This window comes from Ceratosolen solmsi, unplaced genomic scaffold, assembly GCF_000503995.2.
Source record: "Ceratosolen solmsi marchali unplaced genomic scaffold, CerSol_1.0 scaffold61, whole genome shotgun sequence".
NCBI lineage: Eukaryota > Metazoa > Arthropoda > Insecta > Hymenoptera > Agaonidae > Ceratosolen > Ceratosolen solmsi.
Genome location: NW_011948435.1, coordinates 757,959 through 775,314, shown reverse-complemented (window position 1 = coordinate 775,314; position 17,356 = coordinate 757,959). Strand labels below are relative to the sequence as shown.

Genomic DNA, 17,356 nt, shown 5'->3' with positions numbered 1-17,356 from the left:
CACGTGTCAGCATTTACATTTAGACAGGCTTTAGTCGTATTTTTTTTTATTATGAAATATTCTTAAAAACGCCAGGAAAATAATGATTCCTTAAAATTTTTTATCAAATAATTATAAAAGGGGCTGTCGAATACCGTATTTATTTTAATAGAATTGAAATTAATTCTTATATTCTACATTGCTTTTATCATACAATGATAATGTTTTTATATTTATACATTTATTCGTGCATTTATAGTTTTCTTATTAAAATAATATTATTCAAAATTAAATTTGAAATTTAAATTAATATATTCTTAGATTGTTATTAAGATTAATTTTCTCTATTAAATAAAAGTTTGATTGAAAGTTTTTCAATCGATACAAACTTGTTATATAAAATTTATTATTACTCTATTTATTATTATCTATTACATAAAATAGAAAATAATTACTATAAACTATAATTCATTAAATTCTCAAGTTTTAAAAGATTTTTTATAACTTACACTGTTCTATTTGTATCTAAAACTAAAATAGACTATAAAGATATTTAAGATATTTTTTTTTTATTTGAAACAGTTTTTAATATATTCAAATGTTCATCTTTTTTGGCTTTTACCATAACTATTCTTCGATACGTTTGTGATATTACGATGCTGTGAAAATATTATTTTCATTTTAAAATCCAAACATTTTAAAAATAAAAATTTTTATTTGAAGTTTCGGTAAAATTCTTAATAACCATCCATCAAAAGGAAGTTAATACTTGTTTTACTTCTTTTTTTTTTCTTCTTCTTTTTTCTTTTACATACATAAATCAGATTTATTCTCAAGTAGTAAATAAATTAAGATTATTTAAAATTCCTTTATTGCTACATTCAATCTGTATTTGAATTAAAAATTGTTGCTTATCAATGTTATTGATTACTTCAATTTTTATTAAAATAGAGGACAAAGTTATTTCAGTTTATATTAATTCTAACTGGAATATTATTGTCCAGCGAAGAGAAGTAAGTTTCATCAATACATTATAATATACATATATTCTTTATTGTCTTTAATATTATTTGTATTTTGCACCGTAGCAAACTTTTACTTATCCTTAGCTTAAATGATTATTTAGAGGATTAATTATCTTACAAAAATACTAATATTCTTATTCAAACATATAAAATGCACATACCTAATTTTATATTTAATTTAGGGCAATAATAATATTAATATGAAAATGGTTTATTATTTATTGTAGTTTATATTTAATTTTTTAATTGTATTTAATATATTGTAGTTTAAAAATTTATCAAAATGATGGATAAATTTTAATATAACATTTTACATTCTGAATGGTACACCTTATGAAAATTTTTTTAATATCACTAAGTCCAACAGTCGATAATAATTAGTTAAAATATATAAAATACTATGTAAATTATAATAAATAGGCTTTTGTTTGTGTAAGGAAGAGGATTTTATATTTTGTAAATCCAAATTATGAGAAAAAATGAAATTTTCATTGTCATTTATCATATAAACATTCAAACTCTTTTTTATTTTCATTAATTACTGTTATTACTCCGATTATTAGAAGAAACGTACTTGTACATATTGTTACTATATTCTCTCAGATATTTCTAATACTATTTACTTATATATCTATATATAATTTCAGAACTTTCATATTTAGTTGACACTTAGTAGGGCTAATTGCGCAAATCAATACTGAAATTCCGAAGCTTCTTTTCTTATGTACTCAAACTGATTAATCAATCCTTTTTATGGCAGAATGATATTCTTAGTGGTATGCTTGAATACAAAAACTAGTACTTACTTATCTGTTTATATATTTTTGTTTTTATTCGTTATGTCATCGTATATTCTAGATATTTTAGCACAAACATTATTTTGATATATAATTTCATAATATATTTTTTTTATTTATGCTAAAATACTTAAATTCGATTTTCCTTCTGTTTAATTGAAACAATGTAACGCTAATATATATATATATATATATATATATGTAATATAATATAAAGTAAATAAATTATTTTAGAACAGCAAAAACAAATAAATGATTAAAGTGACGGTTATAATAAATACGTTTATTAGATGACACTTGATCTTTAAAATCACCAAATGCATATTGTTGTAATAATAATTGCATAATTAATAGTAAATGTATTTTATATAATGACCAATTTATTTTTATTTGTAGTACATTTCAATAAATAAGTTAGTGCAAATGGTAAATAATCTTCCATAAATTAAAGTCAGCTTACTTACATATTTTCAAAGTGTATAATATCCTTTTAATATTAAAGCTTAATATAGAAGAAATTAAAAAAAATTTATTTTAACTTTTAAACTTAATTAAAAAAAAAATTAATATAACAATATATGTATGGCTTGTATGATAGATTATACCGATATGCATCAAATACTATAAAACGTTTATAAATCATGTGATGCCACAATATTTAATTATTACTAGCCGAAGCTTCCAATAATCTATTAATAGCCAGGAACTAGCCAAAGTTATCGTTATGTCCTTTTGCGAATGGCAGGTAACAAGGATGCTTGGTCCGATATTTGCTGTGGATTTGTCATCCTGAAACGATCAACTTGCAATATCAATGTAATTGCGTCAAGTTCTTATGGTAATAATGTTTAATGAAATAATGCTTTGGATGCTTCGGCACTTCATTTCCAATTCTTTTTCTCTGTTCTTCCTTTCCAATAAATATCATGAGTAGCTATTTCAACTGATAATACATACCGTGGAAAAGACTTTTGATAATCATCAACTCCGTAAAGAGTCCATAATTGTCCAAGAGAAAATGAAACTGAATATTTCAGATGCACATTGCATTATTTATATAATGAAAATATTAAAATTGAAATTTAATATTTCATTGGGTCAGCTTTACTCTTGTTTAACATAAATGGATATTTTAAAAGTTGAAGATTTTTTATGATAAATATGTACTTTTCCTTGACTTTCCATTAATCTAATAATTATAACAAATTCTCATTTATAATCGAAGATTATTTAAAGTATTTATAGAAAATCAGATTCATTCGTTAGTGTTCGATATTCATTATGAAAATCAATGTTTAAAGTTTTTTTTTTTGTTTTGTTTTTTTTTTTTAAAATCACGAATAAGTATTTACTCTATTTATCCATTCTATCAATCATAAGTTTTTAAAAAGATATGGTAGACCTTTTTATGTTTACTTATTTGTCCATGCCAATTGTTCCAATACCAATTCAATAGAAATAATTACTTAGTTTGCAATACCAAGTATAATCCCACAATTCTCAAAGACTCAAAGAAAGCAAACGAGAATTATCCGAAGAAGGACTACAACTCCAAACTGATCTAGTACTTACACAAAATTTAATTCATTATCCATTTTCTCTTGATATGTACGTAGTTACGGACAATCTTAATTTCCATATTCATCGAGGACGCGCATCTTGACATCTTTTGCAATTAAACTCACAATTTGCGAACAGTTCATAAATAAATTAAGCGTATTCATTGATATTGCATTGTGGTATGTAATATATTTTAGATACGGATTAATTATTATTAAAGGCACCAATTTATATTATTATAAATAGAACAGTGAATTTTACTTTCATGTAATAATTTTCAATGCATACATAGAGGGGAAAAAAAATTAATTATTTTCCTCGGTTGTAAATTTTCTTAAATTAAATTAAAATCATTGACTATCGAATCTCTTACAATTAAATATATGATTAGTTTTAGATTTTTATAATCTAGAAATATTAACGCGTAATGCATAAAAATATTTTAATGATTGCAATCGATGTTTTATTATACTTTGGATAATTTAAGAGATTAACTAGAAAACTTGAGCAGTTGTATGGAATTTTTGTTGTGAAAATAGTTATAGAAAAACATGGATATATGAAAAAATTATAAAAAAAAAATATATATATATATATATTTATTGCATTTACTTTTAGGGAAAAGCGATTAATATATATTTGGAAATAATTAAAAGAACAACATAGATTAAACAAGCGAAATAAAAAACTGCGAAACATTGATTACAAACTGTAAGATTAAACTGAAAATTTAAGATCTTATGAAGATTAAAAAACATTATAAATTAAAGTTCAACTATAAATTAAAATAAAAGTTGAAATATCGAGTGATAAAAACATTACTTTCCTTAATTAGCTCCTTTCATTAGCAACGTTGACGTAACAAATAATAAAATACTTTTAAAAAGTCATTGCAATCAGAGGTAAAAACTAAGCTTAATTGACGTATTCAATAATCAATACACATATTAATAATAGTGAAGATAAAAGTTGTTTGAAACTTTGAATATCTTAAAATAGATGTTAAGAAATTTAGAATTTATTATTGAATTATCTAATAAATAAAAATTATGAGTTTATTGCTATTACAACTAATGGACATTTTTAAATAATAAGACTTTCATAGCAATTAATATCGATTCTTTATAATCGACTCTTTAAGGTTGATTGAAAATGCATTCGTTGACGATTACATGAGTGAAATTAAATTTTGTATAAAAAAAAAAAAAAAAAAAAACCCATTAAGTATTCCGAAAAATGATTGATCTAATTGAATTTTATTTTTATTTGTATTATATCAAATATCATATTATTGACATTTTTATTACGTTATTATGCTTGTTTCGCAATGTATATTATTTCCGATAGGCTGTACATTAGAATATTAGCAATGCCGATGATATTGTATATTACAATATTTGATTATAAAAAAAAAAAAAAAAAAAAAAAAAAAAAAAAAAAAAAAAAAAAAAAAATACAATAATTTCTTGAAGAAAGTCTAAGAGACCAAAGAATGGACAATATTTTCATACACCAAAAGTAGTTATCTAGAAAAAATAATTAATAATAAATGTATAAATAGCATCATATTAGTTTACTCTTGGTATTGTTGGATAGTTAATATTATCATAGTAAATTATTTCTATATTTAATGATTATAAATAATAAAAAGTATATTACTAAATTATATATAAAATTAGCACATGTGAAATACTTTTTTCTCGTCATTCGTATGTTATTGTGTTTTGGTCTTTTCCTTTACATTACTTAGATGAAAATTAATAGAAATATTAATGAAGTAATGTGTATTTATGCTCGAATTAATCTGATAATGTTTTCACTTTTCACTATTCCGTTCATAAAAGGTAAATAAAATTCAGAAAGTAATAATGAAGGTGCTAATCACAATCGTCGTAGCGAGTATGGTGAATAAGCTTACTATTTCTTTTAATTGAAATATTTAATTGTATTTTATGAATATTCGACTGTACTCGGTAAGATTTCTCGTGCAGCTTTTACGACCGCGGATATATGGCGAACAATAATAATTTGCCTATAATAATTTGCCTTGAACTCCGTTACTCGTGCCGACCAAGATATTATTATTAGTGAAAAAGTCAGCTGCAACCACAGAAAAGTGATATTCATATAATTGAAGGTGAAGGTGTCGAAATTTTGCGCGCTGGAATTAATATCTCAACAACTTGACGAAGAGAAACGAGAAGAAATTTATTATTGTTTCGATGCAGGCGGCAAAACTTATTTACACATACTAAGATTGGCCTTGCGATACAAATTTCTTTTTCATTGTACTAATTCATAAAAGGTTTAATAAATAATTTATTCAACATTGCAAAATCAATTAATACAACAACAGTAATGTAACTATTGGTTTTTTTTTTTTTTTTTTTTTTTTTTTTTTTTTTTTTACTGAAGATCTTTGAAAGAGCTCTATTAATATTTTTAAAGAAAAAATAATATGAAATTACATATGAACGAACGAATGAATAACTAATATTATCAATTTATTTATTTTATTTTCAAGAATTTATTGAATATAATTAGGAAATTTATATTATTAATAATTGGTATACTTTTCATGAAACGTACTCCTAATGAATATTTTGAATTCTTACTTCAATAGTTGTTAGGGTAAAAAATATAATAATCATATTTCATGTCGAAATTTATTATTAATCGATAAATGGAAATAGTTTATTATACAAATATAGCTTACATAATATTTAGTATTTAGTATAACATTATTTTTAATATTACAAATCCTACTGAAACTGCATTTGTTTTTTTCTTCTTTTTTATTTAAGAGCTACTTAATACAGAATATAACTGTTTTTTTTTCTTTTCACATCTAAACATACGTGAAAGTTCATCTTTAGACGATAAAAACATTGTATTAGTAATTATATTTGGTATTGCTATCATCTCATTTGCTTCTGCTTACTAAAATTATTTTTAAGGATCTACATATTTTTTTTTCTACAAAAATATCTAGGACTTTTATTTCTTTCTGATCTTAATAAATATATACTATAGGATGAGCATTTATATATAATAATAACATACAGTTTTATAACTTGAAATTATGAATAGCAATAATATTATTAATTTTTCATTTTCACGAAGCAATAATTAAATTTAGAGAGAGAGAGAGAGAGAGAGAGAGAGAGAGACTTAACTTTATCTTAACTTTTACTTCTTCCGTTTATAAATTCTGCTATAATGAATGAAAAATTTGTCAAAAAATTGAAATCTTAATATCAATTGATTTATTATTAATATTTGTGGACATAAAGGCATAAAACAAAATTGAAATTAAGTTATTGAATGAGAAAAAAAAATGATTAAAATAATATCAAATTATGAATTTCATCAGTTGAACTCTTGCATACCAATTTATTCGCTACTTCCAATGTTTCTATTTTTTTCAATTTTACACACAAGGTGAAATTGTTAGAATTGTCACTCTATCAGTCTCATATACTTAATTTAATTTTATTTTCAAACTACCGTCCCTACATTTTTTTTTTTTATTGCGCAGCAAAAAAGGAGTTAATTGACTATTACAGAGTGAACGTGTACTTGAGCGCGTATGCACTTATAAGGATGTGATCGATTTCGCTAGCCGTATACCTCGCGATATCTTTATAAGTCATATACGAATATATTTATTATATAGTTCATTCATTTATTGGATATAATTATTGTGAAATGCGTGTTTGGAGTTGGAATAGAAGATTATATTTATTATGAGTAGCGGGTGCCATCGTTTTTCTTCATTAGTGCGTGATTATTAGTAATAATAGCGATGATAAGGATGATATTTATGATCGTGATAATAATAATTTCACGACCGCTTTCTAGTTATTTACTGGATTATCATAAGCAATTGTATTGTGAGTTTGTATATTTCGATTTCAGTTGATAATAAATGTAAATGGCATCGATACGGATAATAATTGCCAAAAAATTATATCCAATTCACCATCTCATGATGTGGTTAAAGAAGATGAAAGTCCAAAGGCTTTTCCAAGTTGGACGGATGAAAGGCTTCAAGAATCCGGAATCGCCAGTTTTCCCGACATTAATTCTGAAATAAGGTACTCTTTATACCCTAATAAATCAAGAAAATTATTAGTTAATTATACAAATTGCAAGCCAAGTACGTCGATTAAGAGAATCTACTGTGATGAGAATTTACTTATTCCTTCAATTAATCAAATTTTAATTTTTAATTTCTTACACTATTCTTGGATATAGTAATGTTCACAAAATATAAAACAAATTTAAATTTAAATAATAGGTTTTTAAGCGTATATTATAAAATATTTACAAAACATACGGTCAAGAACTTCATTCGATTCTGCCCTTTTCATTATGACAATATTTCAATTTTTTTTAATTAAACGGCACTCGATATTGTTTAAATAATATTATTATAATAAAATTAATCAAATTTCGCCTAATTTTTAACATCTTAATTTGCTTAATAAGCATGCTATGCTAATACGAACTTTCAATAATTAAATGTAAGTAATTTTTTTTTTTTTTTTGAATTATTTAAATAAAAATAATTAGAAAATAGCCATTATAATATAGCTTTTATCTATCTATTGACGAAACATAATTATTTGCCTTCCGCAGTTTATTGGAAATGATTAAGAAGTAAATTCATAATAAAAAACGAATATAAACAAAGTTATTCGGTTGATCCAAGAAAAGCAAACTAAATCAACGTCACGTCACACTCAATTAAATAATTCGGTGGTTTCACTTACATACGTAAAGAGAAATAACTTTGTATACTGAATCAATTCATTTAAATATAGTATAGTAGAGTCGTATTAAAATATTATTTAAATATTTATTTATTTATTTATTTATTTATTTATTTATTTATTTATTTATTATGCTTTATTTTATTACAGCGAGAATTTATCCGAGGACGAGCTCAAGGTAAATTATTTTATCATTGGTACATTAAAAGCTTCTTAAAATTGAACTAACGTAATATATTTTTAATTTTTTCCCTGCAACTGTGTTATGGCAAAGGTAAACTTAGTTGTCTATTATATTTTTAATTCACTTTTAACGAAAATTTATAATTTTCATTGTATTGCAATTCACGATTCTAGGCTTACGCCTTTATATTTAATTAACATAAGGATTATAAAATAATTTAATACGAGAAATTAGATACTGATTAATTATTTGAAATTTAAGGTTAAAAAGTCAGTGTGGCATTTATATTTATATATAACTTTTTGTTGTTGTTGTTTTTGATTATTTCATATGAATAGTATTGCTAATGACATTTTTATTACTTTGCTCATTACTTATGAGAGTTTATTTTGCAATAAAGTATGCAATAAGCCAATCAATATCATAATCACATAATTAATTAATTCACCTACAATACGAAAGTAACGAGCTGTAGATATTTTTAAATAAAAAAATTCACACGACGATCGTTTTTATTTATTTCAGAAGAAATACACGGCATTTTCTATTGGCCTGGGTACCGACAGAATGACTCTGTCTAAAAGGATGATTTTATCCCGCCGACATCGTGATCAGGCTGAAAAGAACTTTACCAACGAAGTATCGAAAATGCAACAGGACATTAAGGCAAGTTAAAAATTCAATGCCAATGTACTTAAATACTTGAAACAATTAAACGCATTTATAATCCTTAATTATTAATAATCCAAGATGTTTGATGTTGTTTAAATTTAGAGGTGCTACCGTATTCAGTATTGGATTAAAATGATGATAATTTAAATGTAACCTTGTAAAAGCAAAAAGCAACCATGAGAAAAGTATTAACAATATTTTAAACAAACGTTTCAGCAAATTCATAACGGAAGGTTAAACGATTTAAGAAATCCATGCAAATAATTATTATAGAGAGAGAGAGAGAGAGTGTGTGTGTGTGTGTGTGTGTGTGTGTGTGTGAGAGAGAGAGAGAGAGAGTGAGTGAGTGAGTGAGTGAGTGAATGAGAGAGAAAAGCGGGAAGGGGCAGCATGCCGAAGAAAGTCGCTGTCGTTGTTGACTAATAAAGAAAAGCCTCGCCCCATTCAAAACACTTGGCTAATAAGAAATGTCGGTAGTTGCATGTTAAAGAGTCGCGGCGACGATGCTGCGCACAAAACGCCGTGTCCTTGTCATTGTCGCCGGCACTTTGCGCCTTTGAAGGAAAGTGCCGGTCAAACCTTTAATATCGAACGAAATAGGAGTTGGCGCCGCTGTGCGTCGACAGCGAGTCGGTGGAGCGGGTCGAGCGAGTGAAGCAGCAGCTGGAAATGGTGGCGCGTTGCGCCCATAGGATCTCGTGCAGCGCCGAGACCCTCGGCGCGGTTCATCAGGAACGACGGGTGTCGAGGGCGGTGCTACTGGCGGACAAGTACATGCAGACGCTGCGGACCAAGTGCGAGAAGCTCGCCGTTGAACTCGCCGAAACGAAGTACGAGGGGAATGGGAGGAGGGATTGAGAGAGAGAGAGAGAGAGAGAAAGGCCCAGATATGCCAATGACGCTCTCTACTTCTCGGCGCTTGATTATTCGACTCCTTTCCCAATTTCGCTCCTCCGTCCAATCTTTATGCGGTATTCAAATGTCTTGTATTAAAAGTTCGCAAAGAAAACTGTTCCATGCTTTTCTATTGAAATTCTTAAGTAAATGTCGCTTTTCATCATTAGGAATTCTTTCTTTACTTTACGAATGCTTACTTCGAGATGTATGTAATTTTTTTTCTTCTTTTAATTTTTTTTTACTTTTTTCGACATACATTCGTAGAATGTATCCGAGTCTCGATTACAGCCTTCCGTATCCTCGTTATCATAAATAACTATTTACAAACTAAATGAATTATTGCATCCATGAGCCTTCCTCCTATAAAAATACATTTATTAATAACGTCCGTCATTAATGATGATAAGGAATTTTACTTATATAAATATAAAAATAAATAGAAATTAATTAAACGTAATATTGCGAAATGAATAATTTCTTCGTCTTTTTTCTATTAAAAAGCAATTGGCACATGAGAAGGTCATTTACGGTATTATTGAGAAAACTAAAGATTGGTTGAAAAGTTTGAAAAAAAACAAGAATTATAATTTATTTTTTCTCTTAATCGTCACTCGTGCCAACTAGAAGCTTAAAAATTTCTGCATTATTTATTAAATGTTCATATAAATGCAGTCGTGTTTAATTATCCATTGAAATGAGCAATGTTCATCATGAACGGACACGTTAATCCTTATCCGTAACGATAATCTTGCCCGAGTAAGACTTTATTAATACGCTAATCGACGACTGGATAACAATATTGAAATTGATTTCAATTCCAGGCGAATCCTTGCGGAGAACAACATCGTACTCGAGGAGAACTTGAGCGAAATGGGTGACGACTTTCCACGCGTTCGGTACCGTGGCGTACCCAACAATAATCGTACGATGGTTCGAAAATGCAAAAAGAAACTTGTTCACAGCTTCAGCTTTCTCTCATTACTCGGATCATTTTTATAATCCTTTTCTTCTTAAAAATGTCCCTATACAGCGAGCTCGCACATTATGAAGTAGTTTTTTTCATTCTAAGAGGTTTGCAATATCATAGAATCATCTTGAAAATTTATGGGGCCCATTAATTATCCAACTCGTGCATTAATCAACTGCGTAGGAGCATTTCGATATTCTGCGCGTGATGAATGAAAATTGAATACAATTGAATACAATTGTTATTCACTCGTTTTCTAAAAGCACTTTCAAATACATATTCGAATTGAAATGATAATAAATGTCGATCGACAGAATGTCTCGCGATAGCCATGTTTTTACGCATTGAAGAAAAAAAAAACATAAAATAAAATACCGATTCGTCTTAATTACGTTCGTTTTCTATTAAAGAGCAGAAGAAGAAAAAAAAAAAATTATGGAAATTACAAACATCTCCGTTTTCCAGAAGAATTTCCAGCATAAAGAATAATTTTCTTTCATATGCTTCATGATAGACCAGTTTAGCTACATTATAGCCATTGTAAGCCATTGTAATCCGAATGAAGAAAGATTAAATGAATTATCGTGTAGATTTCCCATACACAACGCTTAAACATTGAAAGCGCCATGCATCGAAACATCAATTATTCGATTAGTTTTTGTCTCATTATGCTACTCACCAAGTCTGCCTTCGAGCCTTCGATTCTACCGAACCTTCGATCCGTATTTTCACGTAAAACTAATAACAATTAAGCCTCTCATCATATAATAACGGCAAGTACCAACCTATCAGCGGAATGAAATAATAATAATCGAATTCTGTTTCCACGCGAAATCATTTATCGCTATAAAAAAAAAAAAAAAAAAAAATCGGCATGCTACTAACCATTTATATCACAAAATTAATTGTAATGGCTGAAAAAGTGGTATCGTCGTAAAATCGAATAAATGCACGGTTCAAGGTTTCATACGCAAACGCAAATATCTAGTCACGCTTAGCACCGCCTCCTATATCTTATTATATCACCACTTAACACTTAAACTTATATGAATTATTTTTGCACTTGCATTATTAACAAATAAGCGTTACGTTTGAAATTTGTTTTTTAGATGGCTAGAAGAAGAGCTAGTATTGCTGCGATATCGCGACCATTGATGGGCAGCAACCAAGACATTTCAAAGGCAACAAGTCTCTACCACTTTACCGCCGTTATTTGTTGTTATTTTTTTCCCCTTTCTTTTCATGTCTTTTATTATCTTAAGCTTATCTTGTGTGCTATTATTTGAGCGCTTATTTACCACGCGCGTGTCCTGTGAAAATTAATTGTCTTTTATACGGATTTGCTTTTCGCAGGCTAAGTCACTAATAATTCTAATCTTAGGCTCGATGCCGCTCGATGTGCTTTGCTTTAACGGATTTACGCAGCTACGGACCGTCCGCATGCATCCTAAATTAGATTAAAGAGCAAGATTTTATTTTAACGTGATTTATCGGATACATGCGCATGTATAATGACAATGCTGTGTGTCTATTAAATATTTTACCGTTTTGCCAGCCGATCCTCTCGAGCGATAAAATGAATAAACGATCGCATGATTGTTGTAGTAAAATTTTTAACAATTTTTAGATGAATTTTGACGTAATAGTGGGCAGAATGATGCTTGTTAGAGCTTTGAAAGCTGACAACATTAATTTCCTTTTCTCATCCACCCTTTTTATTTATAGGAACTTCCAAGACAGAGAAACTCTGTGTCTGGGAGAGTTCCAGGATTACGGCGACCTTCGTTATGCTTCGAGACGCCAAAATGGGAGATCGAAAAATTAGATCGAACAGAGTAAGATTTTTTTTTATAATTTACGCAATGTAATTGTGATTCTTTGAACTTAACATTAAAAGATCCGACTCTACAACATGTGAAATGAGTTTTTTTTTTTTTTTTTTTTTTAAACAAAAAAGTAACGATTTATGCCAATTGTCGAATATTAAAAAAAAAAAAAAAAAAAAAAAAAAATCCTTAAGAACACGTTTATGTTTATATTATTAATTACGGTATTTTTGTATATTTTTGTTTTGTTTTTGTTTTATTTACAGTAGTTCGAGTAGTATATCGGAGATGCGAGAAATTTTTGAGCAGACGGAATCGAGGCGGCATTCGCAAGAAGAAAATAATAATTCAATCCGGACGTCAATAAAGAATCTTTCGAATACTAATGAATATATCGAAGGGGAAGACCATTGGTCGAATTCACGAGAAGATATTGTTCCTGAATTATCGAATGATAATGAAATCATTTCTGTCGAAATAGGACAAAAGTAAGTAATACAGATATATATGGAATTTACGGCAATGGCCGTAAAATTTGCTTAAGAAAAATAAATTAAATAAATAAATAAATTAATATTATACCTTACAGTTATGGACATCCTTTCGTCTGTTGGTTATTGAACAGATACATGACTTGGAAACCGATGCTATGGTGTATCTTAATAGCCTTTTTATTAGGATTCTTTATAAATCGCGTGGTGTCCTCGAGTAGGCGTGATGGTCCACCACTGTCTTGGTGGTCCATTGAGGAGATACTCAATCAGTATATTCAAATCAACAATGGAAAGCATCAGATACCAAGACCCATATAAATTTTGCAATTTTCTTTTCTATAATAATATTCGTTTTAATTTTATAATGACACTATTTGTTAAAATTATGTTTTAAGTATGGCAATTTTTGATAGAAATTAACTTTTTTTAATAGTAATTATATTTTCATTGTACCTGTATTTATCTTTTTTTTTTCTTTTTTTTTTTTTTTTTTGGGGCTATTAAATATCATGTATAATTAAGATAATTCAAAGAGATAAATGAGATTTCAAAGAGTGATAAGTAAGAAAATAAAATTAAAAAAAAAAAAGTGTCGAAAGTTTATGTGTAACTTTTGCATTAAACATATTCTTCCGGACATAAACTGTTTCAAATATTGTGCTATTTTCCATCCACATAGAAAAAGAAATGACGAAAGGTCGTTGCATTGTATACTCAATAACAATGCAAATAAGCAATTTCTGTAAATACATTTATACATAGCCAAACAAACGTAAATAAAATCATTTCATTGTTATTGTATTTCTGTTTGCGTATATTTAAAAAAAGAAGAAAAAAATAATAAATAAAAATAAGGTGTTAAATGAATTGGATTGGATAGCTCTTATTCTAATCTCGTAATTTATTTCAGATATTTTAACAAATAAATAGAATTGTTTCAAGTTTTAAATTCTTCATTCAATCCCTAGTTTACGTGATTATGATGCTTTAACAATACACACGTGCGAATGAGATATTTTTATTTCCATTAACTCTACAATATAATTGAGAACGAATCAACACAAAATAATATGTTTTCTATAAAATGCGTATAAAATTAAACGTGATAAGAATATAATTTACAAACAATCGAGGAACAAAAATATATATATATATATATATATATATATATATATATATATATATATATATATTAATGCATAGTAGTGAAATATAATTACGGGCACGCAATAATAATTGCTATTATTAATAAAAAAATTTTGAGTACGGAAAATAGTTTGCGATGATTTTTTATATGCAATAGTTAAATCTCTATTGGAGCATGTGGAGTCTTATGGAATCGGCATACTCAACGCTCTAATTATTTTTGAAACTCTTATCGATATTTTCTAAACAATTATTATTAAAAACAAAGTGAATATCTTTTTACTTATACTAATTATCTAACTTGCACATTTATATTTATAATATTATCGCCAGTAAACATCCCCATTAGTATTGGGATTTATATTTATATATATATATATATATTTTTTTTTTTTTTAATTTATACTCATAAATTTCTTTTTCTTGCTCATTTATTATAGAATAGTTACAAAAATTCTTTGCTAAGTGAGAGCAATTTACGTGTATCATACGTTTACCGAGCAGCAATACAACTAATACTTTTAAAATTCCTATTAAGATATAAACAAACGTTGTTTGATATGGTTGTATTAAAAAAATAATAATAATAATAACAAAGTACGTATAAAATCCTATTAATACGTATTATCGTATACGATACTGCAATACCTAGACTGGAAAACGATTTTTCTCATAGTATAAATTTGTTGACCCACACATAAAATTCTTAATCACATATATATATATATATATATATATATATATATAAATTGTTGTTCAAGTATTCCTTTATATCTAAAGATTTCACATAAAATGTTAAATAATTTTAAAAACAGTAAACAAGCATTTATTTAAAACAAACTTTATCAACGTCCTTGGGCTATATCATATCGGGGAATACTCGTGTGAATTCATTTTTAACAGCCGATCAATTATGACTTTTAAAAAAACAAATGAAAGACGTCCAGAGTTCCAAAGTTTCAAAAGTTTCGATTAAAAGTTTTTGATTAAAACTTTATAGTTTATACGAACAGTATAAAATAAGCATAACCACTCGATTAAGGAGTAATTGCAACAAATATCAGTTAATACCAATAACGAACTTGGGAGTATGGACTCGACCGACGGTTTATTTGTTTTACCGAATGTGTCACACCTTGAGATAATTAACCATTGCGATCAAAGTTCCGAGTGCGCAAACTCAAGTGACTTTCGATCGGCGTTCGTAGCGCAGATGGCGCTGACGTTTCTTCTTCCGTGATCGTAATCATAGGAAAGAGCTAAGTGAGTATTTGAGATTTTATTTTCGCATTTATTAATAAAATAAAGTCTTCTTTGTGACTGGTTGGTATGACCGTAACTTCCATTAATAAATTCGAGCGTCTATTAATGATTTCTTCTATTATTACCGACCGAAAATATAATTCCAATTGTTTACCACGTGCACGTGATTGTTAGGTTAATTCGTTCCATTATTCAACAACAATGGAAGCCGCGAGACCTCGGGATAAAAGCTTATTATAAACAACAATTACCCAGGATTGTCGATATTTTCAGCATGGCGGACGCTGCTCCAGCCGCTCGTGGAGGATTCCGAGGAGGTTTTGGTTCTCGAGGCATTGGTGACCGTGGGGGACCACGCGGCCGCGGTGGACGTGGACGTGGTCGCGGTCGAGGTCGCGGCCGTGGCAAAGAAGATACTAAGGAGTGGATCCCTGTAACTAAGCTGGGTCGCCTGGTTAAAGATGGAAAGATCGTATCGCTCGAGGAAATTTATCTTTTCTCTTTGCCGATCAAAGAATTTGAAATCATTGATTTCTTTATTGGTACATCATTGAAGGATGAGGTTCTTAAAATCATGCCAGTTCAGAAACAGACTAGAGCTGGTCAACGTACCCGTTTCAAGGTAATTCACAGCCCCCCTAAACTTGGCCTACTTTGTTACCGGTATTAAAGGAGTGGACGTATGGTGTGCGACGGAGGCACATTGTTCATTATTAAAATTAATTTCCTTCCATTATAACAATATTTGTTTATTAATAGATAATATTTATTGCAGGCCTTTGTTGCTATTGGGGACAGCAATGGACATATAGGTTTAGGAGTAAAGTGCTCTAAAGAGGTAGCGACAGCCATTCGCGGTGCTATTATTTTGGCAAAATTGTCCGTTGTTCCAGTGCGCAGAGGTTATTGGGGTAACAAGATCGGTAAGCCGCACACGGTACCGTGTAAAGTGACTGGCAAGTGCGGTTCTGTGCAAGTACGTCTTATTCCTGCACCGAGAGGTACTGGAATTGTGTCAGCTCCGGTACCCAAGAAGCTACTTCAGATGGCTGGTATCGAAGACTGCTATACCTCAGCCAGAGGATCCACCTGCACATTGGGCAACTTTGCAAAGGCAACGTACGCCGCTATCGCCAAGACGTACGCTTATTTGACACCCGATCTCTGGAAAGAGATGCAACTAACTAAGACACCTTACCAGCAGTACGCGGAACACTTGTCTAAGAATCATCGCGCCATAACTGGTTCGAGGCCCACGGATGTTAACTAAACATTAATGATTTTGATTTGATATAATAAAGATCCTCCATGAAAACTACGTATTCTCTTATTGTACATTAATATCCCAACTTTGTATTAATTGTTTCATTTTTCTAATCTTTTGTTTATTTAGATTTTTCAAAAACTTTCGCTTGGAATTTAAACGTAATAATTGATAATAAATGATAATGATCTTGTTTAAATTATGTTCATTCGCAACTGCTTGAAATTAATATTAAATTTTAAGGTAAATAGGGCTTATAAGGCAATAAGGTTAATAATCCTTTTTACAGTCCTATAAACAAATTTTTATTGATAAATATACATAAAAATAATTATAAAAACTAAACTCCAGCGCTTCCTTTCCATTGAATGTTGATCATTTGTCAATTTTGCACTAAAATTACGTCGTTCGCTCGTAATCGTGAATAGCCTCGTTAAATGTTTGTATCGTATGATCGCAAACACCGGACAAATCTTCGAGACCTCGTCGTAAAATGTCTACCGCTCT

At 28.6% G+C, this 17,356-nt stretch overlaps 3 protein-coding genes across 3 annotated transcripts in view; 2 read left to right on the top strand and 1 right to left on the bottom strand.

Moving 5' to 3' along the window:
* The window catches only part of LOC105364897 (probable serine/threonine-protein kinase DDB_G0282963), a 36,916-nt gene extending 23,375 nt beyond the window's left edge, over positions 1 to 13,541 (top strand). The window contains exons 10-18 of the mRNA XM_011502925.1: positions 7,280 to 7,458; positions 8,287 to 8,314; positions 8,846 to 8,986; positions 9,593 to 9,822; positions 10,711 to 10,819; positions 11,966 to 12,037; positions 12,582 to 12,691; positions 12,949 to 13,170; positions 13,272 to 13,541. Of these exons, the coding sequence (XP_011501227.1) occupies positions 7,280 to 7,458; positions 8,287 to 8,314; positions 8,846 to 8,986; positions 9,593 to 9,822; positions 10,711 to 10,819; positions 11,966 to 12,037; positions 12,582 to 12,691; positions 12,949 to 13,170; positions 13,272 to 13,494 (1,314 nt within the window). The 3' untranslated portion in view covers positions 13,495 to 13,541. The remainder of the gene's footprint in view (positions 1 to 7,279; positions 7,459 to 8,286; positions 8,315 to 8,845; positions 8,987 to 9,592; positions 9,823 to 10,710; positions 10,820 to 11,965; positions 12,038 to 12,581; positions 12,692 to 12,948; positions 13,171 to 13,271) is intronic.
* A 1,950-nt stretch (positions 13,542 to 15,491) lies between these two features.
* On the top strand, positions 15,492 to 16,903 carry RpS2 (ribosomal protein S2). Its single transcript, XM_011502924.1, has 3 exons — positions 15,492 to 15,585; positions 15,859 to 16,207; positions 16,361 to 16,903. Exons 2-3 carry the CDS (start codon positions 15,860 to 15,862, stop codon positions 16,853 to 16,855), a joined length of 843 nt encoding a protein of 280 aa, XP_011501226.1. The 5' UTR covers positions 15,492 to 15,585; position 15,859; the 3' UTR covers positions 16,856 to 16,903.
* A 300-nt stretch (positions 16,904 to 17,203) lies between these two features.
* l(2)37Cg (RNA polymerases I and III subunit AC2 l(2)37Cg) overlaps positions 17,204 to 17,356 on the bottom strand; it is an 841-nt gene continuing 688 nt past the window's right edge. The window contains exon 4 of the mRNA XM_011502923.1: positions 17,204 to 17,356. This exon is cut by the window's right edge and continues 18 nt beyond it. Within this exon, the coding sequence (XP_011501225.1) occupies positions 17,249 to 17,356 (108 nt within the window). The 3' untranslated portion in view covers positions 17,204 to 17,248.

Bases quoted from the DNA above. Each gene is read 5' to 3' on its own strand.
- RpS2 (XM_011502924.1), top strand. From the start codon at position 15,860: ATGGCGGACGCTGCTCCAGCCGCTCGTGGAGGATTCCGAGGAGGTTTT. The intron at 16,208-16,360 runs GTAATTCACAGC...TATTTATTGCAG, and splicing joins GTCAACGTACCCGTTTCAAG to GCCTTTGTTGCTATTGGGGA.